The 24,427-nt window shown below is 42.4% G+C and overlaps 1 protein-coding gene across 1 annotated transcript in view; it reads left to right on the plus strand.

Moving 5' to 3' along the window:
• The window catches only part of Heatr1 (HEAT repeat containing 1), a 43,236-nt gene that overhangs the window by 15,883 nt on the left and 2,926 nt on the right, over positions 1 to 24,427 (plus strand). The window contains exons 18-43 of the mRNA XM_021655374.2: positions 327 to 510; positions 655 to 791; positions 1,500 to 1,692; positions 5,112 to 5,281; positions 5,670 to 5,828; positions 7,164 to 7,406; positions 7,845 to 7,976; positions 10,596 to 10,699; positions 10,849 to 10,992; positions 11,590 to 11,708; positions 11,802 to 11,923; positions 12,706 to 12,834; positions 14,086 to 14,316; positions 14,960 to 15,086; positions 15,622 to 15,782; positions 18,725 to 18,771; positions 19,081 to 19,204; positions 19,358 to 19,498; positions 20,180 to 20,472; positions 21,021 to 21,171; positions 22,080 to 22,238; positions 22,392 to 22,526; positions 22,659 to 22,763; positions 22,846 to 23,014; positions 23,531 to 23,685; positions 24,218 to 24,376. Coding sequence (XP_021511049.1) covers positions 327 to 510; positions 655 to 791; positions 1,500 to 1,692; positions 5,112 to 5,281; positions 5,670 to 5,828; positions 7,164 to 7,406; positions 7,845 to 7,976; positions 10,596 to 10,699; positions 10,849 to 10,992; positions 11,590 to 11,708; positions 11,802 to 11,923; positions 12,706 to 12,834; positions 14,086 to 14,316; positions 14,960 to 15,086; positions 15,622 to 15,782; positions 18,725 to 18,771; positions 19,081 to 19,204; positions 19,358 to 19,498; positions 20,180 to 20,472; positions 21,021 to 21,171; positions 22,080 to 22,238; positions 22,392 to 22,526; positions 22,659 to 22,763; positions 22,846 to 23,014; positions 23,531 to 23,685; positions 24,218 to 24,376 — 3,993 coding nt within the window. The remainder of the gene's footprint in view (positions 1 to 326; positions 511 to 654; positions 792 to 1,499; positions 1,693 to 5,111; positions 5,282 to 5,669; positions 5,829 to 7,163; positions 7,407 to 7,844; positions 7,977 to 10,595; positions 10,700 to 10,848; positions 10,993 to 11,589; positions 11,709 to 11,801; positions 11,924 to 12,705; positions 12,835 to 14,085; positions 14,317 to 14,959; positions 15,087 to 15,621; positions 15,783 to 18,724; positions 18,772 to 19,080; positions 19,205 to 19,357; positions 19,499 to 20,179; positions 20,473 to 21,020; positions 21,172 to 22,079; positions 22,239 to 22,391; positions 22,527 to 22,658; positions 22,764 to 22,845; positions 23,015 to 23,530; positions 23,686 to 24,217; positions 24,377 to 24,427) is intronic.

A 24,427-nucleotide genomic window follows, 5' to 3' on the forward strand; every position in this document is an offset into this window, starting at 1 on the left:
GTGGCCCCACGTGCGCCCCTCTTAATGTCTGGCTCTTAATGAGGTGCAGTAACTGGAGCTCTGCTTGTCCTGGGTGCTAGCAGTATAGTGCAGTTGTGTTTCATTCAGTGTAGGCAGCCGGTTGTTTCACGTTGCTCTATCTATGCCCTTTCTGAGGACTGATTATCTTTCTAGCTGTGGCAGCCTATCCATGCACACACCCAACAATCTGTGAAATTGTTGGTCCACTCTCCACTAGAATGTGCACGTCTGTTACAGTCTACTGATAGAGCTCCTGTTTGGAACTACTTTCAGGATGTACTAGCTTGTTTTCACTAATGTTTCAGGAAATCCCCTCAGAGTGGCATCTGGAATTGATGTTGAACAGAGGACTGCCAGAGGAGCTGTGGGTGCATTATGTACAGCAGCTCCACAGTGCCCAAAGAGTGGCTATGGAGGACTCCGTTTTACTTGTGTTTTCCCTGAAATGTTTTATTTTTGCACTGAAGTCTCCAAAATCTTTTCCTACAGGTAAGGCATGGCCATAAGTCTTTGAATATGATGCAGCACTGAATTCTTAAGTCCATAGAGTTCATCCTCACTTGAATGAAAAGCTCCCCTAGCACGCTCCTGAAGGTGTATCCATTACTTCTCCTTATCACCATGTCCCTACAGGTGCCACGTGGTGGAATCCCGAGCAGCTGGATGAGGACAGCAGGCACTACCTACACTTGCTCATTGGCATCTTTGAAATGCTGCTTGAGGTGTCTGAGGCCATGCATTTCAGGGTTCTGATGAGGCTTATAATGAAGGTACCTGGCTCGCGGGCATTTCTGCTATAGGCAGTAGGTTATTTTACTACTGCAGTTCCAATAATAAAGTAGGTTTTGCAGCAATGAAGAGTGTGCTGATAAACATGTCCTCTAAAGCAGTATAGGAATCACAGCCAGGCAGCACGTTGAATAGAAAGTAACATTGCAGAGTCCCTGTTGATGGGCTATTGTGTTTAAGAATAGAAAGAGTTCAGCCTGTTTGTGTTTTAAATATCACTTATAGATGAGGAAACTAGCCGAGTGTTCAAGGATAAATATGCAGGAGATGCAGAGTGACTAATGAAACTACCCCGGGCTTCATTGCCCTCAAGCAGTGTGCTCTTATCCTTGTCTGACTCACTCTCTGCACGGCACTCAGCATTGTTGGCATTGCTCACTCCTCAAGCACTTTTACTGACACTTCCCCAGTCCCACTCTTGTCTTGGTTTTTAGTTATGTCTCTGTCTTTTTTTTTTTTTTTTTTTTGTTCAGTATTTTCAAGTGCAAGGTTATAGTGAAGCTTCTTGAATAGCATTCTTCAGTGACACCATTCCTAACTGGTTAAAGTTCCAAGTATTGAAGAAGTGCTCCAAGAAGGCACATGTCATTAACTCCCTCCTATTTTCTTACCATACTTTAGTGAAAAGATCTGGGGACAGCTTACCTGAGTCAACTGGGCTTCACTTTGTTTTGCTTTCTTTTGGTTAGGTACATCTACAAGATGTTCTTCAGTTGTTCAAGTTCTTTTGTGTTTTGTGGACCTATGGTTCAAGCCTTTCGAATCCACTGAACTGCACTGTAAAGTCACAACTGCAGACTCAAGCTCTTTACATAGGCTCTGTGATGCTTGCTTCTCAGAACACACAGTATAAACAGAAGCTGGCATCCACTGCTTCTCCAGGTATGGAAGTCACATTTTCTATTTTAATTAGTGCGTTGTAAGACATCTTAATATATGAAGAAGTGTAGCATATAATCTTCCATTTGATTGTGTAGAGATAACATAATTTCAAGTTTCATGATGACAGAGTGGAAGGGGAGAACTGACCCTTGAAAATTGTTCTTTGACTTTTGCACTTGGCAGAGCACAGTGCTAACTGCATCTCCACCACATATAGATACAGAAAATATCTTTATTTTTATTTTTTAAAAATTAACTTAAAAATGAAGAAGCCAAATATTGTGGTGCACACCTTTAATCCTAGCACTTGGGAGACAGAGGCAGGTGGATCTCTGGCTTCAAGACCATCAAGGTCTATGTAGTGAGTTCCAGAGAATACATTTATACTTTGGTTATAAATCAGTATTTCAGCTGTCCAGTTTGGCATTGTATATTTTCCATCCTTTGGTATCAGAGGCAGTGGGCTGCCCCACTATCCTCTGCATAGTGTAGATCACTCTCCACAAACAGCAGCACTGAGGCATTTCACTTTTTCTCAGGGGCTACAGTAAGAGGTCCTCCTGCTCTTCTTGCTCCTGTGTGATCTGCCTCTTGCCCTGTATAAGTACTCCTGAACGTCAGCTGTCTAGACCTGTCTCAGAACTTCCCAGTGTTCTGGGGAAATGGACTTGTTTCATTTCAAAGCTTAAGTACTGACAGTAGAGTCTTGTGCCTCAATAAAAGGCTTCTTGGGACAGCACCAGTCCTCACAGGTCAGCCCTGGAACTGAGGTGTGCTTCTAGACATGTCTGTCTGTGAGGAGTCCAGGAAATGCTGGCTGGCATCTTTTTGCTTTGTCCTTTGTTTGAAGGAGCTCTATCTTTTGGGGTGTCCTAGAACTCACTGTGTAGCCCAGGCTTGTCTCATACCTACAACAGCGTTCCTGTGTCTCGGCCTCCCAAGAGCTGAGATGATAGGTCGTGAATCACTACAGCCAGTCTTGTTTTAGCATAGTTACAAAAATGTTATAACGTTCCAAAAAAAAAAAAAAAAGTACCATGTGGGCTGGAGAGATGGCTGAGTGGTTAAGAGCACTTGCTGCTCTGGCCGAGAACCCAGGCTCATTTCTCAGTACCCACAAGGTGGATCACAAGTGTCTGGAACTCCAGTTCCAGTGGCTCTGATACCCTCTTTTGACCTGTGGGCACCAGGCGCATACATGATGCCTCATATAAACTTGCAAGTAAAATACTCATACACATGAAGTAAAAATAAATAATAAATCTAGAAAATTAATCCATGAAATATGCTCCTTTGAATGCAAATAAGATTAATTGGAAGATTATATCATACACATTGTTAAATGGGAAAGAACTGTTTTCTTAAATTGTATAGATTTAACATATTTTGGATTCAAGGATTTGATTTATATTTGGGAACCTTTGAAAAAGTACATTGAATTTGTTTTAATATTTGAAATTTTTTATTTAAAAAAATTCAGGAAAATTGGTCTTTTGGCTTGAAGCTGCCCCTTGAATGAATTTTAGCTTTTCAGTTGTTTGCTTCTGTCTTTGTTTTGTAAATTAACTTTGAGGCGACCAAGAAAGATTTATAGCTTTCATAGGGTAAGACATTAACAGACTAGTATAAAAGCTTATCGACCTCTTCCTTGCATTCCAAAATTGGAATATGCACACTGACTATGTCTAAAAATCATAAATAGCCAAAGTTTTCCCCAGCACATAATATAAAAGGGATTTAGATAACTTTTTATCCCAATACATGATTGCTTGTTAAAGTAGGGTTCCCCTGAAAAGCCCTGACTGGCCTGGCACTTGATGTGGTAAAGCAAGCTGGCTTTGACACTCACTGCAGCCTTTATATCCCACATGAGAATGTTAGAATTGCAGGTTGGGCCAGTGCCTGACTAACATGTCTTTTCTAAACCTAGTATGATCGGTCTCACACAGAGATGCATCTAGTAGACCTTCTGTCAGTGTTGCTGAAAAGGGCAGGGTGTAAATGAGTAGTTTCTAGATTTGTTCTTGAAAACCAGTAGAGCACTGGAAGTTTACAAAGCTTACATCTAGAACAACACAACCACGAGTCCTTACAGTCTGTGAATGATGCTCTATAAGAACCCTGTGAACAGTTTTAAATAGGAGACATTGCCAGATAGCGTTTATATGGAAAATACAACACTGGTTTAATAAAAAGAACTCTGTGTTGAAGGAGAAGCATTATATAATGTCCAAAAATCTGAAAAGGTATTAGGCAAAACCAATAAATATTTCTTGTTCCAGAGGCAACAAAATAAAAGTAAAGTAAAAATATTCCTCAAATCAAAGCTAGCAGTTTCACTGCATAATTGAGGTGAGGGGCCACTCTTAGTAAACTCACTGCTATGAACTTGCTGGCAGGAATAGATAAACTGTTGGTGTGTACAGAATGAGTGGATGGAATTGAAATCCTCCTGGGTCTGGAATGCTTTTGTGAATGTTAATAGGAGAGTAGGCTGACCACTAGAAAATCTAATGCCATTTTTATTTTTTGTACAAAAATTCCACCTAAAATGAAGATGTAACAAAATGTAGCTGGAATTAGAAGAAGATAGAATACATGTGGTTTCTCTCTAAAAAGAGAGATTGATACTTTCTGAATGAATTCTCAGGGTGGGCAGTATCTTACCCAGCTGAAGATAAAAGTAGGAAAGAGACCAACCTGGGCTCTTTTGCAACCTTATCTCAAAAAAGGAAACAAAACAAAAACCCAAACAAATAACCCTAGAAGAAAAAAAGTAGATTGTAAGATTTCTGCACTAAAAATAAAATCAAGTATCAGTCAGGGAGCCAGGTTTGATTGACTAATGCCTGTAATCCTGGCATTTAGGAAGTAGAGGCAGAAGGAATCTGAAGTTTGGGCCCAGCCTGGGTTACCTGGTGATCCTTCGTTTCAAAACAACCCCACATGTTATCCTTTGAAAATGGTAAAACATTTTCAAAGCACCCATAGTAAACACGGTGCCTAACTTCCTGGTGTTCCTAATGCAGCAGCATTGTTCTGAAATGACCTAGCCTTCACTAGCACAATTTAGGATACATGTGTACCTGTTGAAGAACATGCATCTTGAAATGAGATGACAGTTGACAGAGAATAGGTGTTCTTCGATCATTTGTATGCTTTGAGGAAATATGGCCCATATTTTTCTGAAATGATTAGGCAGTGAGCAGTCTTCAGAAGAGGGAGTCTGTGAGGGAACCTTTGGTGTGTGTGATGGCTAGGGTGGTGTTAGTGTTAGGGACGGTAGCCCCAGATATCGGTCAGGCCAGATGCATGCTGTGTGACTGAGCTTAGCTCCCAGCCCCAAAAGGAAACCTATCTCTGTCTACCTTTGACACTAAGTTTTGTTCACTAGCATATCGTTTCCCCTTTGGTTTTAGTGGTGACGTCTCTACTCCTCAATCTGGGAAGCCCTATCAAAGAAGTCCGTAGAGCTGCTGTGCAGTGTCTCCAGGCCCTCAGTGGAGTAGCCTCGAACTTTCAGCTGCTGATAGATCACCTGGTTCCTAAGGCAGAGGAGATCACATCAGATGCTACCTATGTGGTTCAGGTAGACTACTGTGAAAGAAGGTTGAGATGTGAGGGCCTATTGGAACAGTTTTCTCCCTTCCTATTACCTTGTAGGGATCTTGGTGGACTAGGCCACTAATTTATTTTGTCCGCAACTGCAGTCTTTCTGCCATATTTTAAAAGGTCATAAACTGTGTTTCAGTTCTGCTGTCCTTCTCTTGCATGAAAGAGTAACATCCAGCCTTCTATAGTGAGCTTGCTGTTGGATACTGATAGTCTTTCCAGTTGGAACTTTATTTGAAGAGAAGTTAAAAGGTGTAAGAAGTGTCATGTCATTTGGAAAAGAATCTTCCATGATTAGAACATTTATTTAGCCCTTAAAGTTTCTTTTCCCCTTCTTAAACACAATTTTCTTTCTGGTAATCTAGGATTTGGCTACGTTATTTGATGAACTACAAAGAGAAGAGAAACGGAAATCACATCAGAAGTTGTCTGAAACCCTGAGAAGCCTTCTTCATTGCATGTATGGCTGCCCATCGTACATTGCAAAAGACTTGATGAAAGTACTTCAAGATGTGAACAGTGAGGTATGACTGATTTTCACAGAATGCAGTGGACTCTGTGTCCCTTATATCTTTCCTGAGGAGTAACAGTAATATGGGAAGAAGCAACTGTGTGCTCTCAGGGGGAGAATGGGAGAATGTTCTTCACAATTTGGAAGAATTATAGAGGAAAGAAGGAAACAGGATGCAAAAAAGCACATATCATGAATGTCCATTCATTTTCAAAAGTATGGTATCACATCATCTGAATTTCAGATAGGTTTTGATTTGTGTCCATTTTTTCATGGAGAAATCCTCTACATAGAAATACATAGAAATTGTTTTTTTTCCCCCCTTATTTATTAAATATATGGACTCATGCATTTTTCTGGAGAGAAGCATAGGTCTGTGTCATCTAGGAAACCTGTGATGCAAAGGAAATGTCTGCTCTGACCAGCAGTGTTTTAAGTACCTTCCTTCCACTGCCTTGAAGGCCCATGTTCCCCATCACTCTTGACTGACTGCAGACTCAGAGAATTAAAATGGAATAAAAATTAATTGATTATATTTTATTTTTTCAGTTATTAGCCCTGAGTTATCGCTGGTGTCATTTACAAGTTGACAAACCTTGTATAAAGGAGTACCTAGTGAATATGGTCCATACTGTGGTCCATACTGCTCTCTTGAGGTTCATGTCTTCTCAATCAAGACATGAGCTTGGTTCAATCAAGCTCAGTTTGGAAATGTTTAAGAGAAAACTGTCTGTGCACTGTTTTTTCCTTGTCCTTATTTCTTAAAAAATACAGCATTATTATAATAATTAATCATTATGGGGTGATTTTTGGAAAGTGGTGACTAGATTATGTGCACAGGTCATGCCATGAGGGGCTTGAGTATCCAGGATTTTGTTTAAGGACTGGCTTAGAGGCAGTACTCTGCAGATACCAAGATGGGCCCTGTGGACCATTTTTCTTTGCAGCTGCTCAGATCTGCCACTTTTAGGAAAGCAGCTGTAAACAGATGATTATGGTTACTGTCAATGAACAAGTTAAAAAGACAGGACATTGCTAGATTTGTCAGCTAATCTGTGATTTGCTGACCTGTGGTTTAATCATTAAAGCCTTCACATACCTCGTTTGAACTAATATTAATCATCAGACCAAATTAGAAACAGTGGTTGAGGGGAATGCAGTGCTTTAGTAAATGCTTCACTATTGCTATACTCATATTTTAGTTTGTATTTTCTGTTCTCAGAGTGTCTTTAGCTCTAGTAAAAAATTTTAGCTTTAGTAAAAAATTTAGGCACTGTCAGATGAGCTGTCAGTAGATCTGAGGAAAACATGAGCCTCAGTTGCTGCCAATAACCTTCTGTATCTTTAGATGGTGCTTGCCCAGCTGTTGCCTATGGTGGAACAACTCTTAGAGAAGGTGGAGAAGGAGCCCACAGCTGTACTGAAAGATGAGGCCATTGTTTTGCATCTCACTCTGGGAAAATACAATGAGCATTCAGCTTCCCTTTTACATAAAGACCCAAAGAGTCTAGACCTGTTCATAAAAGCCGTGCACACAACAAAGGAGCTTCACCCAGGAATGCCAACTACTCAGATCTCTGCGCTTGAAAAGGTCAGTGGCCTCCTTCAGAACCCAAGCCTGTAGAGAGCTCTAAGTTATTAATGGGTTGAACATGCTTTTAAAGACACAGATATATTTTACCTACTGTACAAAAATAATTGCATGTAAAAGCTGGCAAGACGACTCCACGGGTAAAAGTTCTTGCTGCACAAACCTGACAACTTGACTGTGATCTCCACAACCCATAGTGAGAGTTCTTCTTTCTTTTAAGTTCTCTGACCTCCATCTGTGCACATACATGCATTACACACACACACACACACACACACACACACACACACACACACACACACACACTAAGAAGCAATAAACACCCCTTCCTTTGCATTTTAAATATTGGAGAAAAAAAAAAAAGCAGAGTTGTTTTATAGTGAGGGAAAGTTTTGAGTTGAAGCTTGTTTGCTCACTCCTGGGTTTTTCTACTCCTAGATTACAAAGCCATTTTTTGCAGCCATATCAGATGGAAAGGTTCAGCAGAAGCTTCTGTGCATGTTGTTTGACTTGTTGGTGAACTGCAAAAACTCAAAGTGTGTTCAGATGGTTGGCAGTGTTTTTAAAGGGGTAAGTTGCAAACTTTGTAATTTGTGAATGTTCAGTCTTTTCCAGTTGAGAAAGTGCATTTTACAGTGTTCCTTTGGAGTCAGACCTAACTATTAACAAGACTCATTGAAAATATGTATTAGAGAGGTATAGAACGCAAATTTTATGTCTTCACTTTTTTTTTTGCATTTTTGAATTCATTCTTTAAAATTTTCAAAGATTATATATAGTGTATCTTAATCATTTCTACCTCCTTCTCTTGCCTCCACCCCAAACCCTGCAAATATATTTTCTTTTCAGTTTCAAGCTCTCTTTTTAAAAAGAAACAATCCACTTAGTCCAGCTAGTGCTGCCCTCTGTGAATGGGTGTGGGGTCATACACTGAGGTGAAGGCAGCCTGCCAGTTAAACCCCTCTCTCAGAAGCCAGCAGCTATCAGTAGATCCTCAGCCAGGAGTAGGGCCTCAGGATCCTCTCACCCATTCATGCTGAAAGTTTTCAGTGTTTTGAGACAGGGCCTCTCTGTATAACAGAGCCCTGCCCTTCCTTTGTAGAGCAGGCTGGGCTCAAACTCAAAGATTCACCTGTCCCTCCTCCTGAGTGCTAGGATTAAAGGCACGTGCCACCACCCTTGGCTCATGCTGACATTTTTAACAGGCATGGTAGTGTGCAGGTAACCACAGCTGCTATAATTTCATGTGTTTAACAGCCTTGTCATATCAAGAGGATAGTATTTCAGAGCATTTCTCCATCTTTCTGGCCTTAGATTATTTCTGCTCACTCTACCACAACATTACCTGAGCCTTATTTGGTATAGATCCCATCTATGGCCAAACATTTAGTCACTTAGTCTCAATAATTTGAATGGTTAGGAGTCAGCAGTAACTACTACTCACTGTATAGGGAGCATCTTTGAACAAGATCGAGAGCAGCACAAATGACTCAAAAAAAAAAAAGTCTAGAATGGTAAGGCAGGCATGGCAGCAGGCAGCTGGAGCAAGAAGCTGAGAGGTCACGTTTCCGTCCACGGGCAGGAAGCAGGACAGACTGAACATGCAAGGCTGCTCGGCATTTTTCTCCTATGAAGTATACATTTGCAGTGAGTTAGGGTATATGGTTGTCTTATTCCTGATCTTACTCATTTTAGGTGCAGCTGCCTGTGTCATGAAAGGAATAGGGAATCGTGAGGGGCTTAATGTTGAGCAAGTGACCTTATTTTACTTAGATATGTGATGTATACAATGGAATTGGGGCCCTGCTTGTTTCTTTTGTATATATAGTGAAACCTAGCCATCATTGGAGTGGGTTACTCTATTTCTTTAATTGATTAAATCAGAGAATGGTAGGGGCAGTGGGTAAAGTGACTGCTATGCAAGTGTGAAGGCTGGCGTTGGTAGCCCACATAAATTCTGGGTATGCATCGTAGCCCGCCTGTAGTTCCAGCACTTGAAAGGTAAAAACAGGAACTTGAGATCAAACTGGCTAGTTAGCTAGCTTTCTGGCTGAGCTCTGGGTTCAGGTGAGAAACCCTGCCTCAGTAAGTTAAGGTGAAGAGCAATCAAGGAAGACGCCCGATGTCTCTGGAGCTCCACATGAGCATATGTGTGCACACAACAGACACAGTATGCATGGCGGCTAGAGATATGGCTTCAATAGTTGAGAGTACTTGTGCTCTTCCAGAGGACCTGGGTTCAATTCCTAGCACCCACATTGCTGTTCACAAGGTTCTGTAGCTCCATTTCCAGGCCATCTGGCACCCTCTTTGGCTTACAAACACCAGACATGTAGGTGTGCACAGACATGTACAGGCAAAACACCCCTATACGTAAAATACCTAATTTGAAAAATAATGAAAATTTAATATCCAGATTTAGCTTTAACAGATTTTCTTTTCTTTTTGTTCAAGGAAGTATTTTAAAGTAAATCTGTAACATTTAATTTCCATCACTATGTACTTGAGTTTTCGCCTTTTAAAAATGGCTGTTTCTCACATAACTACAACATACCTGAAAAAATTGACAGTAATTCCTTGATATCATTTACTATTCAGTCTATAGTCATGTACATGAAATATTTGCAAGCCAGGGGTTGATGCACACCTTAATCCCACTACTTAGAAGGTGAGTTAGAAGGATCACAAGTTCAAGACCAACCTGGGCTCCATGCTGAGATCCTATCTCCAAAAATTCAAAACCAGACACACCAAAGAAGACATATTTTCAGACATGCTACATTAGCTAAAGATAAGTTCGGCCTCAATTGTAAGGCAAGTGTGATTAGCAAAATACTCTGTTATATTGTACATGTCTTTGTACTTAGTGACAGTAAGTGGATACCCGGTGATGAAATAAGTACATACTGAGATGAGTAGATTTCCAAGATGTCAAATACTTAACTTAGTATTTGAAAACATCCTAAATGATGCTTAAGAAGTCATTAGTAGTGTTTGTATTTGAGGATTAGGCAGGCTTCTAGTGGCATAATGACATAAAAGTGGACTGAAATGCTTTCACTGACCTGTGTAATCCTGTTTATTGCAGTAATGTTTTTATTTTATTTTAAAGTTGATAATTTAATTACATTACAACTATTGTTGTCTTGTTCTAGTGACTTATCACTAGCCATTCTTTCAATATTTCAGATTTCTGTTGATGCTGAACAAGTCAGAATAGAACTGGAGCCACGAGATAAAGCTAAATCTTTGGGCACAATTCAGCAAACCAGAAGGCAGAAAATGCAACAGAAGTAAGAGTTAATGAGCACACCAAGGGGCCTGCTCTTGTTCCTCAGGCTCCCGACTACTCTGGTTGTAGCTTCTAGATACCCACCAGTTTTGCATAAACAGGCATGTTGGTGTTTGCATTTTCAACTTTTTGTCCTCTCTGTTTTCCCAGAAAATCACAAGATGTAGAGTCTGTCCAAGAAGCTGAGGGCCCATACTGGCAAAGAGTCACCCTCATCCTGGAGTTACTGCAGCACAAAAAGAAGCTCAAAGGCCCTCAGATACTTATCCCAAGTCTTTTTAACTTGCTGTCAAGGTAATAGCACTTAGACTTGGCCTGTGAGATAATGGGGTGGTTAAAAATTTGCCTGTGTTGATTTGTGGATACTCTTCTTGTTCAGATCATCTGTACAACAGAGGAAGTTAAAGTACTGTAGTTGAAATACCGAGAATGGTGTCAGTTACCATTACCAATGTCCTAAGCTGACTTCCTCCAGTGTTGTGTAGTAGCTGACCTCATCTCTCTGCCTGCTCTCCTTCTTAACTTTCAGGGTCATATCTGAGCCACTGGCATTGTATTTTAAGGGTGCTGTGTGACACCTGCTATATTTTAGTTGTAAATTATTAGAAAGCTTGGCTGTAGAGGTTGGTATTATGTTGAATATGCTGTCATTAGAAAAGTAAAGTCATTCTCTGCATTGTTAGAAGATTGCAAGTAGGTTAGTGAAAAGTACATAGAGAGGAGAAATAATGTGATGTGGTGTTTGGCTGTATGAGAAAAAAAACTAGAGTTAGAAATCTCTTAGACTATGTTTAATGGTAGTATATTCCTTATTGAATAAGTTCTGTACAGTGGTCATTAATGTGAGTGGATTAACTTATACATTTCCATTCTCTTCTGGGGTTCCTGAAGGTGTTTAGAACCTTTGTCATCAGAGCAGGGGAACATGGAGTATACTAAGCAATTAATTCTGAGTTGTTTGCTCAACATCTGCCAAAAACTCTCCCCAGATGGTGGCAGAATACCTAAAGGTATGTGCTTGGTGGAAAGGAAGGGTAGGAAAACTACCTGCTTTGCACATGAGTGCATCATCCACTTAGGCTTTTCCTTTCCCTCCACTGTAGATGTCGTAGATGAGGAGAAGTTCAATGTGGAGTTGATAGTGCAGTGTATCCGCCTCTCGGAGATGCCGCAGACTCACCACCATGCCCTTCTACTTTTGGGTACTGTTGCTGGAATATTTCCGGTAAGTGAAAGGTGTAAGACTTCGGTGGCTGTTTTAGGTCTTTTGTCCATGGAAATGCATTGGTATGTGTTGATTTAAATTCAGTAGGCGGAGGGTTGGGGCTCAGTGGTAGAACTTTGGCCTGGGAGATGTACGACCCTGGGTTCGATTCCCGGTGTTGGAAAAAACAAGAAGAAGGGGGCAGGGAGAAGGAGGAAGAGGCAGCTTCAGTTAGTAAAGCAAAAATAATGTAACTTTTCTCACTGGCCTGTGATGAAGCTTCCTGGACAATGTGTGGTTAGCCCTTCCTACAGTATCGGGACACCCTGGAACTATCCAGAAAGATCCTAAACAGAGAAGACAAAAAAAAAAAAAAAAAAAGATTTTGATTATCATTTACCTCATGGAAGTGACATCCATCCTAGTAATAGAACTTCTAGCCATTGTAGTGGATGCAAAGTGTGTCTTGTCATTTTGATCTCACAGTCCCCTAGTCATGGGTGATGCTGTGTATCTTGTTTATCTGCCTTCCTGGTATTCGTATGCACTTTGACCATTTGTATATCTGCAAAATTAGGATCTGCCCATTTTTATTTTACTTATTTTTGTTTGTTTTTATCTCTGGTAGTGTAGGATCTGAACCTTAAGGCCTGTGCATGCTAAGCAAGCTCTCCATTGTTGAGCTATACCTAGCTCCAGCCCCTTGCTGTTCTTGAGGAAAAATAGTTCTATCTTTTATTGGTGATTTTAAATAAATCTTCAGTATTTGAAACAAAAATGGTGACAGTTTTACTTTATTTCAGGATAAAGTTCTTCACAATATTATGTCTATTTTTACATTCATGGGAGCCAATGTCATGCGCCTAGATGATGCTTATAGTTTTCAAGTTATTAGCAACACGGTGAAAATGGTCATTCCAGCACTTATTCAGGTAAGCTATTTGGAGGCCACCATCGTTGCTGATCTTTTTAATTTCTACAGTTTTCATCCAAATGCCAGTCTGGAAGCACTCAGAGTCGTCTTTGTTCTTAGTTTTACAGTGGTGAAGCCAGCAGGTGGGCTTACAAGTTAACCACATTTTCTGACACTACCATCCAATATATTAAATCTGGTTCCCCTCAGCTACAGTAATGTAGCCTTGAAAGCATTTTGACACATTGATGAGTAAATTTATAATGACTGTCTTGTTTCATAATTTGATAAGGAACTTTTCAGATCAAGAAAGAGAAAGGAACTTTTACAGCTCCAATGTCAAATTCATTAGCATGCAGCTTAACACCAGTTTCCTAAGCATGCTCTGAGAGGGAATACTCAAAAAGAATATTGTCTATACCAGTGGGAAACAAATACGGGAAGTGAAAAGGCTAGTTATCCGTAACACCCCCCACCCCTTGTGGATATCATTTGTTACGCTTTTGACTGTTCTGGGGATAATAATGTTCACACTGTCTTCCTTTAATTCTTGAGGTTAGATCGGTATTTCCTGTGTTTAATAGTTGGTGGCTATAGGGCATGTGCCTAAAGTACGTTTCTGTGTGTGTACATACGTTTTGTGCCGAAGAAATAAGTAAATGCTAAAGAGATGAGGATAAGGAGACATCCACATGGTCTAAGATAACCTTAAAAATTCCTAAGAACAAGATTTGAACAAGTAAAAGGGAGGCACGATTTATACAGAAATACGGCAGAGCCATCTGTAGCATGGGAAAGAGCATGTGCACAGTGAGTGAAGAGGGCGATGCAGGCTAGCGGGGGACTGTTATTGATAGAGTGAGAGGGCATGGGGGTGGTCAGTCTTTCAGTTCTTTAATCATCCTCTCATTCTCTCAGTCACTTTCATTTGATCATAGGTACCAGACTATAATGAGCCAAGCTTAGCTCTGGAAGCAAGGGGGCGCTGTTGTCCTTCTCTGGGCTGTGCTTGCTTTGATTCTGCCCAAAGGATGCTTGTTCATCTGTCTTTGATTTCCTGCCTCCGGATGTCCTTTATGTGTGCATCTTGTTTTATACAGGCAATAACTCCAGGGAGGCAAGGCTAGCACCTTGCACTGTTTTTCCCTCAGAGCCAAGTCGTATCTGAGATAAGATAGACACTGACTTTTCATCGAGAGGCCTAATCCCTCTGCTAGATGGTATTGACGGTTATTTGTGCCTGCTCAAGTTTCTGTGTGATCTTTTGCAGTCTGATAATGGAGACTCTATAGAAGTCACTAGAAATGTCGAAGAGACTGTGGTGAAGATCACCGGTGTGTTTGTGGATGCACTTCCACACGTGCCAGAGCATAGGCGCCTGCCTATTCTTGTTCAGCTTGTCGACACACTAGGTGCAGAAAAATTCCTATGGATTCTCCTCGCCTTGCTTTTTGAACAGTATGTCACTAAAACAGTGCTGGTGGCTGCCTACGGAGAAAAGGTCAGAATATCGGGTGGGCTGGTAAATAGGAATGGAGTGAGGTCACATGGGCTTTGTGATATTGTTCAGGCCAAGAATGGGACCAGCACAGCTCAGTGTGCATTATTTGACAGGGCTTGCCCAGAAGCTTTTTCAAGATTGTTTCCAGGATGTTTTTTGTTTGTTTTTAAAGCTTTCAGAATGTGTAAACCCAGAACATCTTTAAATAGCAACAAAACATCTTCTAAGCTCCCTTAACTTTACTAAGAAACAGGTCTAGAGCCCCGGCAGTGGTTCTAGGTTAAGCCCAGCAGAGGGGATCATTGAAACGGGGCCTCTGGAAACTGCCTGTGGACACTATATGAGGGGAGGACTGGCCAGTTGTTTGGATGAGCTAGAGCTTACCAACAAAAACTGACAGGGGTCTGGGAAAAAACAAACACCTCTTGTACCTCAGTCATCCTGTAAAGTTCCTCTGATGTCTTACTGCACAGTGTCCTGGGCGCTGTTCTTTGAATAGCTGTTTCATTGAAGGAATTCAGTTTTCTCATCTGGTGACAGCTGAAGGGAAAAGCACACATGGCTGAAGGATGTGGTCCTTAATTTATGCTTACTAATGTGCTTGTTAGGCAGTTTTGACATCTTCTTCCTTCTTTCCGAACAGGATGCTATTTTAGAGGCAGATACTGAGTTCTGGATTTCAGTCTGTTGTGAATTCAGTGTCCAATATCAGGTCCAGAGCTTGATGCATATCCTCCAGTACCTGGAAAAGCTGCCAGAGGAAAAGGAAGGTGAGCCGAGGTCAGGTGTTGCCGCCTACCATCCAGTCTGAGAGCTGAGGCAGAGCAGAAGGGAACGAGGCAGTCCTTGGAACCCTAGTTAGTGCATCCATAGAAGATGAACTGTGGTGTGGATTTGAAGTAATCCAGGAGAGACACCTGACTGCTGAACCTCTAACACTCTTAAGTTCTGGAATACACATCTTCAGCTTTCAGACAAGCATTTTGAGTGGAGGTGTCCTCCTTCAGCCTCTGGGCTTCAGCCCTCAGGAACTCAAATCTAGAGTTAGAATGTCTGAGTGTCTCTACTTTCCATTTTGTTGTGTTGTCTGCCTCGACTGACCCATTCTTCTCAGGCCTGTGGGTGGCTGCTTGCTTGGTAAACATGTTCCCATCGCTTACTGCTTTGAGGAAAAGTTTGGTGTCCCAGCTGAGCACAGTTCTCCCTGGGGTACTGTCCTGCCCACCAGGCTACACCTGAAAGTTCACTGTGTACATTAGTTGTTGAAGATGAATAAAGTTGGTTTTTTTTGTTACTGTTTTTCAGAAACCACTTCCAAAACAGTGTCTAATAAGAATGAAGTACAAGATGAAATGTTAGAAGTTTTTAAGGTGGACGCTCATACAAGCAAACAGCTCCGGCATTTTAAGTATTTGTCAGTGTCCTTCATGGCCCAACTCCTTGCTTCCAATCACTTCCTCAAAAAGGTGTGTGTTCTTTTAAGTGTGTTTCTGATTTAAAAAAAAAAAAAAAGATCTTGATTTTGCTGAAAACAGTGTTTTAGACTCATGAAAAATAGCTGAGTCAGTGTCTTGTGAAAATGTAAGGTATACTTTGAAAGATAATGACAAAGCAATACACTTCACCATGCGGATCTGTTGCGACACTGTCCACCGGAGTGAGACCCTCTGACTTCTTTCTCAGGCAGTATAGACCCAGTGGAAGCACGTGAGCATGTACAGTACCAGTCATCTCCCTACAAGTGGAAGGTAGCATTATTCATTCCAGTCCCAGACAGCGAACAAACCAAGGGTCTGCCAGTGGCTAAGTCACCTGCTTCTGAATGTGGTGAATAACACAGCCACCTGATGAACCAACCTCTCGTAGAAAACTATGGCTGATGACGTGGCTAAAGTGTTGGCACCTCTCCAAAATTGAGAACAGAGGTGCCTTCTGTCACCACTTCAACGTAAGAAAATAAATGAAGAGTGAGAACCAGGAAAAGAGACCTAACCTTTAAGCTCTGCAGCTTCCTGATAGAGGGTTCTCAATACACTGCTATCTTTCCAGTATAGAATATTACTGTTATTTTCAAATTGTAGGGAAATTTTTCCTAAGCAATACAACATGAGTAAGGTACTAAAAGAGAATTTTTGAGAGATTTCCGGGATTTTTTTTTTTTTTTTTCTCTTAAAGACAGGGTTTCTCAGTGTGACTCTGGCTGTCCTGGAACTCACTCTGTAGACCAGGCTGACCTTGAACTCAGAGATCCATCTGCCTCTACCTCCAGAGTACTAGGATTAAAGGTGTGTGCTACCACTGCCCGATAATTTCCAGGGATCTTGAAAAGAGGACAAAAGAATACTTGAAAAGCAGAGAAAGTGTTCGTGCATACGAAGACACACTGTTGGGCTGGCTAGATAGATCAGCAGGTAGACCCCTCCTGCCAAGCCTGATGACCTGGGTTTGATCCTGGGAACTTGCATTTTGGAAGAGAACATACTCCTCCAAGCTGTCTTCTGACCTCCACACTTACTGTACCATGCATGAGGCACATACATAAATTATGTAACTTTTTAAACTCACTGTTTAAAGATTTTAGTTCCCTCTAAATTGACATAGAAGTTCAGTGCACCCAGTTAACTTTTTCAAAAATGATCTTGATGTGCTGAGGGTTAAGCAAATGGCAGAGAGCTATCAGAGGAGTCTGTGTGACTCACCACCAAGCTGAGAAACACTTGAGTGGAGGTAGAAGGAAAGTGGCAGAAGGTTTACAGAGCCTCGAAGAAAGTACATTTAAATACTGATGGGTTTCTCTTTATGGAGTGAGCCTACTTTCACACTGTGTACAGCAAATAGTTTTAAGCTGAGTAAAAACTTCAATGTGAAAGCAAAACTTGTAACTTTTAAAGGAAAATCAAGGAGAACAATATTATGATCAAAGGCGAAGTAGATTTTCTTTCAAATTTTGCCACCGTACTGCAGACTTTGATTGCTGCTATTTCATGGGTAAAACCATCTCCATTGCAACACTGGCAAAGAACAGAGGAACCAAAAATGGCTAGTAAATACTCGATATAAGTTAAGTGCCCTAGTGAGCAAAGCAAGAAATGCTGCCCATCAAAATGGCAGAAATAGCAAAGCTGTTCATACCAAGGAATCAAGGATATGAGACATGTATGGGGGGTAGTGTGTGTGCAGCCACTTTAGAAGGCACTTGGCAGATTGCAATGGGATCAGAGAGCTGAGTAAAGCTTGCCCAGATGCTTAAGAGACGTATAAAAATGTTCTTAAGCTGTATTAGTGCAGGACAACATCTCCCCAACCTGAACTTGGCAGAAATGCTTGTCCAAAACTTTCAAACTGCTTTACTTGACACCTCGAGGGAAAATTGCACACCTGTCCTCATGTGTCAGGTCCCCATCAAAACAGAAGTGCATGAGAAACATGGCATAAAATTACCTTAGGACTGTAGGGTAATGTCATGGTTTATACATGTGTCCTAGCCTCACTATTATTATTTGTTTGCAAATCCAAAATAAAATCTGAAGTTGACACAGGTCTCATCTCAAGCATTTTAGGAAAGGGGTGGTATTCATCCTATGAGAGGGTTATCTAATCAGTTATCTAGCAATAGGGCAAAGTGGTTAAAAGTGTCTCTAGAGGAACAATAAGTATCACTGGACTGAGGGAACTGGAACAAGATAGGTTTCTATACTCTGGTCTCAAAAGGCTGATGTGTGTCCTATTTAGAACCTTAGTGGCAGATTCAGGCTATCTTTGGTGGTCTGAGGTACAGGAAGGATGGACCAGGAAGCAGTTACATGGTGAACCACAGGTGTTTTCATAACGTCTGGCTTCTTAACTGTATGAGCTCACAGGGTCAGGCTTTCATAAAGAAGCATTGCTCGCTACTGTTTTTTGACTCTTGCAGTATTGTACATACTACAGATCCAGTTAAATGGCTGCAGCCAGTGAGGGTGCTCTGAACCTAATTAAATTGTAATAGAAAATTTTCAAGGGCAGGTTTGTGGGAATAGTCTCTTTCCTTTATTTTCCTTTTTTAAATATTTATGTACTCATTTTACGTCCTGATCGTAGACTCCTCCCACCTCTCCTCCTGGTCCCACACTCCCTCCCTATTTCCCCTATTCTACACCCCCTACTCTTGAGAGGGGCCCTCCTCACTGATACCACCCCCCCCACACACACACACACTCTAGCACATCAAGACTGAGCGCATCCTCTTCCCCTGTGGCCTGGTGAGGTAGCCCGACCAGGGAAAAGTGATGGGAAAGCAAGCAGCTGAGTCCATGTCAGAGTCAGCCCCTAATTCCGTTTACTAGGGCACTATTATTTCTTTAACCCACATTAAATGACTTCGTTATCAGTGTCCATGCTGTTCTCACGGAGCTTCTTTCATTTGTAGGTGGTGGAAAGCGGTGGTCCTAAGGTCCTACATGGCCTTGAACAGAGGTATGTTTATTCTTTTTTGACAATAATTCCACCTTGCAAAGGCACTGGAAAAACGTAACATACACACAGTCACGTTCACTGCCACTCTGTACCTGTGCTTTGTAATTCTCACTGCAAACATTTGTGTCTCAGCCACTTGAAAGACTGCCAGGTTTGTTTCTTTGCCTTGAACACTTTGCTCCAAGCCAGAGTGAAGACTCTGGAAGCAGAGGATACTGGATGGTGCTCCCTCCTCGCTCCTTCCTGTAACTCCTGAAGTAACTGAGATGTTTTACTAAATGGACTTTTCTGAGTGTGCCTCTGTTTTAGGTTGCTGGAAACAGTTCTCGGCTACATTAACACAGTAGCACAGTCCGTGGAAAAGAATGCAGACAAACTGACTGTGAAGTTTTGGCGAGCCCTGCTCAGCAAAGCTTACGACATGCTCGATAAGGTAGGCTTTGTACCTGCCTATAGTCCCAGCACTCAAATCCAGGCCAGCCTGGGCTACATAGATATGCTTTCTGCCAAATAATAAGTCTCTCTTATGGAGTTGATTTTTTTTTTCCTTTTTTTTTGTGTTAAATGTCCCCTTCTTTAAATATAGGTCAATGCCTTGCTGCCCACAGAAACATTCATCTCTGTGGTTAGAGGGCTGGTGGGCAACCCCCTGCCATCTGTCCGTAGGAAAGCTTTGGATCTTTTGAATAACAAGCTACAGCACCACACATTCTGGAAAAGGAAAATGGTGAGTGGGGACCCTCTTGCAAACCCATATGTTTCCTCTACTTGTTACAGAGCTGCTCTTAGTTCCCCAACAGTTCTCAGGTACTCCATCTAAAATGGAAGGGTTGCGATCTACATTGACATTCTGTGTGTGATGTTTGAGAGAGAGAGAGATGTCTTATTGGTTCTCGTGCTGTAGATGCTATGTTAAGGAAGATCCAAGGATTGAATTTGCCCTAATGCCCTGCTTGCTGTGACCCAAGCAGCCCCCAGCTAAAACTTTCCTTACTGGGATAGTGTATGGATCAGACAGCATATGCATTTGCTTAGCAGTAAAGAAGGCGGATGGACTAGGTGTGGTGGCACTTAGGAGACCAAGACAGGAAGTTCTCAAGTGCAGGCCCTGTCCCAGACTGCAGTGAGTTTGAGGTCCGTCTACATTGCTTAGTGAGACCCAATCTCAAAAATCACAAGTAAAAAGGGTTGAGACTATAGCTTTGTGGTAGAACACTTGGTTAACATGACCAAGGCCCTAGCTAACTTTTCTACACTAGGAACTAGGGAGAAACAGCTTGAAAGTGGTTGTGTGGCTTGTGACCCTGTCTGGATTTCCAATTAGATCAGACAGACCTAACCAGAGGAAAAGGAAACTGGCCCTTTTTGTAGCTCTGATTATTGGTGATTTTGGCTGCCTTTTCTTCAGGTTCATCGCTTTCTAAAACTGGTTCCAGTGCTTCTGGCCATTGTGCAACATAAGAAAAAGGAGGAGGAAGATGAACAAGCAATTAACAGACAGACAGCGCTGTACACCCTAAAACTCCTATGCAAGAATTTCGGAGCGCAAAACCGAGAGCCTTTCATACCAGTTCTGAGCACTGCAGTAAAGCTGATAGACCCGGAGAAAAAGGAGGAGAAAAATGTCCTGGGAAGCGCACTGCTATGTATAGCAGAGGTGACCTCTACTCTGGAAGCGCTGGCCATCCCTCAGCTACCCAGGTACCTGAGAAATGGTACCACTGCAGCAAAGAAAAGGAGAATGCCTTGGGGACTTTTGACTTCTTGAATTGAAAGTAGACTTGTGAAAGAATTGATCTTTTCTTTACACTGGAAAATGCGCCATTGCTTAGTGATGTTCTTCCTGTGTGGGGTCACTGTGCTTAAGAAGCAGTGGTTTAGTTCCCTATTGAGAAGCATGGCCAGAGCAGCCTGTTGCTGCCGCAGAGGGCAAAGCTCCTGACTCCGCTGTTGGTTCTGACCATAACCAGCTGTGCAGCTGCAGCAAGTTACCTACCTTAGAGCCTGCTGTCTGCAATCCAGGCTATCCCCTACATTCCTTTTCAGTTACCATGTGTCTGCACTGTTTGAACCAGAGTTTCTTGGACTGAGTGGTGTGAAGTGTGCAGGCAGTATTCTTCCCATTGTGGGTTATAGTGTTGTAGAAAGCACAGCTGGCTGAGTCTTTTTCTTGCTGACCCCTGCTCCCTTCTTCAGTGTTTGTGTCTACGGCTTGAAGCTGCTCTAATGCACTTGTTCCTTCTTGCCAGCCTGATGCCATCACTGCTGACAGCCTTGAAGAGCACCAGTGAGTTGGTCCACAGCGAGATCTGCCTGCTCAGTGCCCTGACTGCCCTGCACAAAGTTGTTGAGACTCTCCCACACTTCATCAGTCCCTATCTGGAAGGACTTCTGACCCAGGTGGGCTTTGGTCAGCTATGACCCAGGGTGGCAAGGGAAACAGTTTTACCATTTTGTCCTCTTACTGGCTCTTAATTCATTACTGTTTGTCAGATGGTTCTTGTTTCTGAACAGAGGTGTTTTTGTTTATTGATTGTGTATCTTTTTTTCTTCCATTCTCCCTTCTGCTTCATCATGGAGCTAATGTTTTCAGTAGGGCGGCTCTGTTTTTCAGCTGTGTAGAATGTTGCACTGTGTTTATTTACCTTAGATCTTTGGGGATGGGCAGGTAGAGTTGCCTACTGTCACTTTTGGAAGCTAGCATAGCTGTGGTTTTTAATGGGAAAACTTCCTTAACTGTGAGGTGTTTCATATGGTGGGTTCCTCATTTACAGGTGAGTGGTTGCCTCAGCACACTGTAGGCAAGTGGCATTTTTGCCTGAAATACACATGATTGATTGTCAGCCCATATGACAAGGTTATTACTGTTCTGATGTGTAGTTGCTAGCCATTAGTGAGGCTGAGTCTTGATTGCCATCATGCTGGTGACTTGACATCCACTGACTACAGCTAGTCAGCTAGGCTGATGGAACCTTCAACCGTTTTTAGCAAAGAAGAACCTGAGTTGCAGGAGAACCATCAGGCTAAGAGCCCTTTGTGCTCATCGTTCAGCGTTTTTACTGGCTCCCAGTCAGAAGCCGCATCTTCCCAGTATTACCTGCACATAGTCAGAAGCATCATCTACCCAGCATTACCTGCAAGTAGTCAGTCAGAAGCAGCATCTACCCAATATTACCTGCAGGTAGTTTGTTTTAAAGAGTGCTGTGCTTTGGCATTTGAGCTGCTGTATGCTATCACCAAGCCTTTCTGTAAGTGTAGTTGTCAGCACAGTCCAGTGCCTCAAGCCACCATTTTTCATGTTCTGACAGGTGATCCACCTAGAGAAAATCACTAGCAAAATGGGTTCTGCCTCACAAGCTAACATCCGCCTGGCATCTCTTAAAAAGACCTTGGCCACCGGACTCTCACCTCGAGTCCTACTGCCAGCCATAAGCAAGACTTTCAAGCAGATCCAGAAGAACTGGAAGGTGAGGTCATGTTGACTGTTGGACTTTGGACAGGGGAGGTGGTACTGAAATATGGGATGTCCACTCCCTGGAGCACAGCATCATTCACTTCCTATGAGGATGCTTGAGTGCTAAGATAAAGCAAACTACTGTTCTCTGTTGCATTCATGGTAGAATCACATGGCCCCATTTATGAGCATCTTGCAAGAGCACATCGGAGTGATGAAGAAGGAAGAGCTCCTGTCTCACCAATCTCAGCTGACCACCTTTTTCCTGGAAGCACTGGACTTCCGGGCACAGCACTCAGAGGTGAGTTGTTCCCCACTCCCCGACCTGGAAGCTGTCATCTCACTACCTGAGCAAGATCCAGAGAAAAATTAGCTGTGTGGTATATGCCCTTGTCAAAGCATTAGTCCATGCTATCTAATTATTCATTTTCAGGATGACCTAGAGGAAGTTGGGAAAACAGAAAGTGGTATCATTGACTGTCTAGTGGCCATGGTGGTGAAGCTCTCTGAGGTCACATTCAGGCCTCTCTTCTTCAAGGTGAGGATTTCCTCCCTGCATCTCCTGCTCACTGTCAGGAGCAGGATGAGTAGATGACATCACTGTTCTCTTGTGATTGTAGCTATTTGATTGGGCCAAGACAGAAGATGCCCCGAAGGACAGGCTGTTGACATTTTACAATGTGGCCAACTGCATTGCTGATAAGTTAAAAGGCCTTTTTACTCTGTTTGCTGGCCATTTGGTGAAACCTTTTGCTGACACCTTGAACCAAGTAAACATCTCCAAAACAGGTCAGTAGCTCCTTTGGACCAGTCCATACCCTTGTCCACATGTCTGACACAAGCAGGAGACGTAGAGCTCAGAAAAGACTTTCATGATCCTCGACTTTTCTGCTGAGGATGGTGAATTTTTACTTTGCTATATTTTCTGTTACGTTAGAACGAGAATAATCAGTTGACAGAGGAGGAAGGGCAGAGTGAGCATTCTACTCATTTTTGGTAGAAGCTCTGTAGAGTAAATTTGGGGCTAGAAAAGCCCATTAGTAGAGTGCTTCCCTGTAAAGGCGAGACAGTGGGTTCTATCCCTGGCTGTGGATTGGTCTGCCTCTGCTAATAAGCAGCTGAAGTGACTGAACTTGGCCAGTCTTGGCTCTGAAGGAGAGCCCCACTTCCGAGAGACCATTGTTCAGTGTGCTGCCTTTTACAGCTTCTGGGTTGTTCCCGAAATCTTTTCTGGCTGTAATTGTGGCAGTGTCTATGAGCCCTGGGACTTAGTGTTTTCCGCTTGTACTGTTTCCCTGTGTACAGATGAAGCATTTTTTGACTCCGAGCACGACCCTGAAAAGTGCTGCTTGTTGTTGGAATTTATTTTGAACTGCCTGTACAAGATCTTCCTTTTTGACACCCAGAATTTCTTGAGTAAAGAGAGAGCAGAAGCCTTGATGATGCCCCTGGTAGATCAGGTAAGCCACTGGATGGCCTTCTGTCACTGAGGCCTCCAGATCTGTCTTTGCAGGTTTTATGTGTGCCACATGGTGGTTTGAAAGGCTTTTTATAAGGTATTGTTTATGGGAGAGGTCCTTTCTGAAAATGTTATTCAAACCCGGGTTTTCACGGGTATTATTTGTCTTCATTGTGGAGTTCGTTGAGTTTTACTTGGGAATTTTTCAAAAGAAAAGAAGTAAGATCCCACTGTCAGTGTGTTCATTGACAAGGTATGTTAACTGTTGTCAGCTGGGCCTCACTGGACATGGCTACCACCACAGTAAGTACCCCCTCACGCAGGACTTCCAGAGGGAGAGCTCAATGCTAAGGACTTTTGCAGCTATTTGAGCTCCAGGGGGAAGAAATTGGCCCTAGTGACAAGATTCAGGTCGAAGAACCTACTTTTTGAGCCTGCTAATGTTATGAAAGCTGGTAAAGCACACATTAGGGATGTGTTCAGGCACAGGGAAAATGTGACCTGTTGCTGACAGCCCATGTGTCTCTTCCCAGCTGGAAAATAGGCTTGGAGGAGAAGAGCAGTTTCAAGAACGGGTGACAAAGCACCTGGTGCCCTGCATTGCACAGTTCTCCGTGGCCATGGCAGATGACTCCATGTGGAAACCCCTTAACTACCAGATCCTGCTTAAGACAAGAGACTCCTCCCCTAAGGTGAGCCTTGCAGGCCAGTCTCCAAAGCTGCGTTCTCCATAGGTGTGGCCT

The sequence above is a fragment of the Meriones unguiculatus genome, chromosome 19, assembly GCF_030254825.1.
Source record: "Meriones unguiculatus strain TT.TT164.6M chromosome 19, Bangor_MerUng_6.1, whole genome shotgun sequence".
Classification (NCBI taxonomy): domain Eukaryota; kingdom Metazoa; phylum Chordata; class Mammalia; order Rodentia; family Muridae; genus Meriones; species Meriones unguiculatus.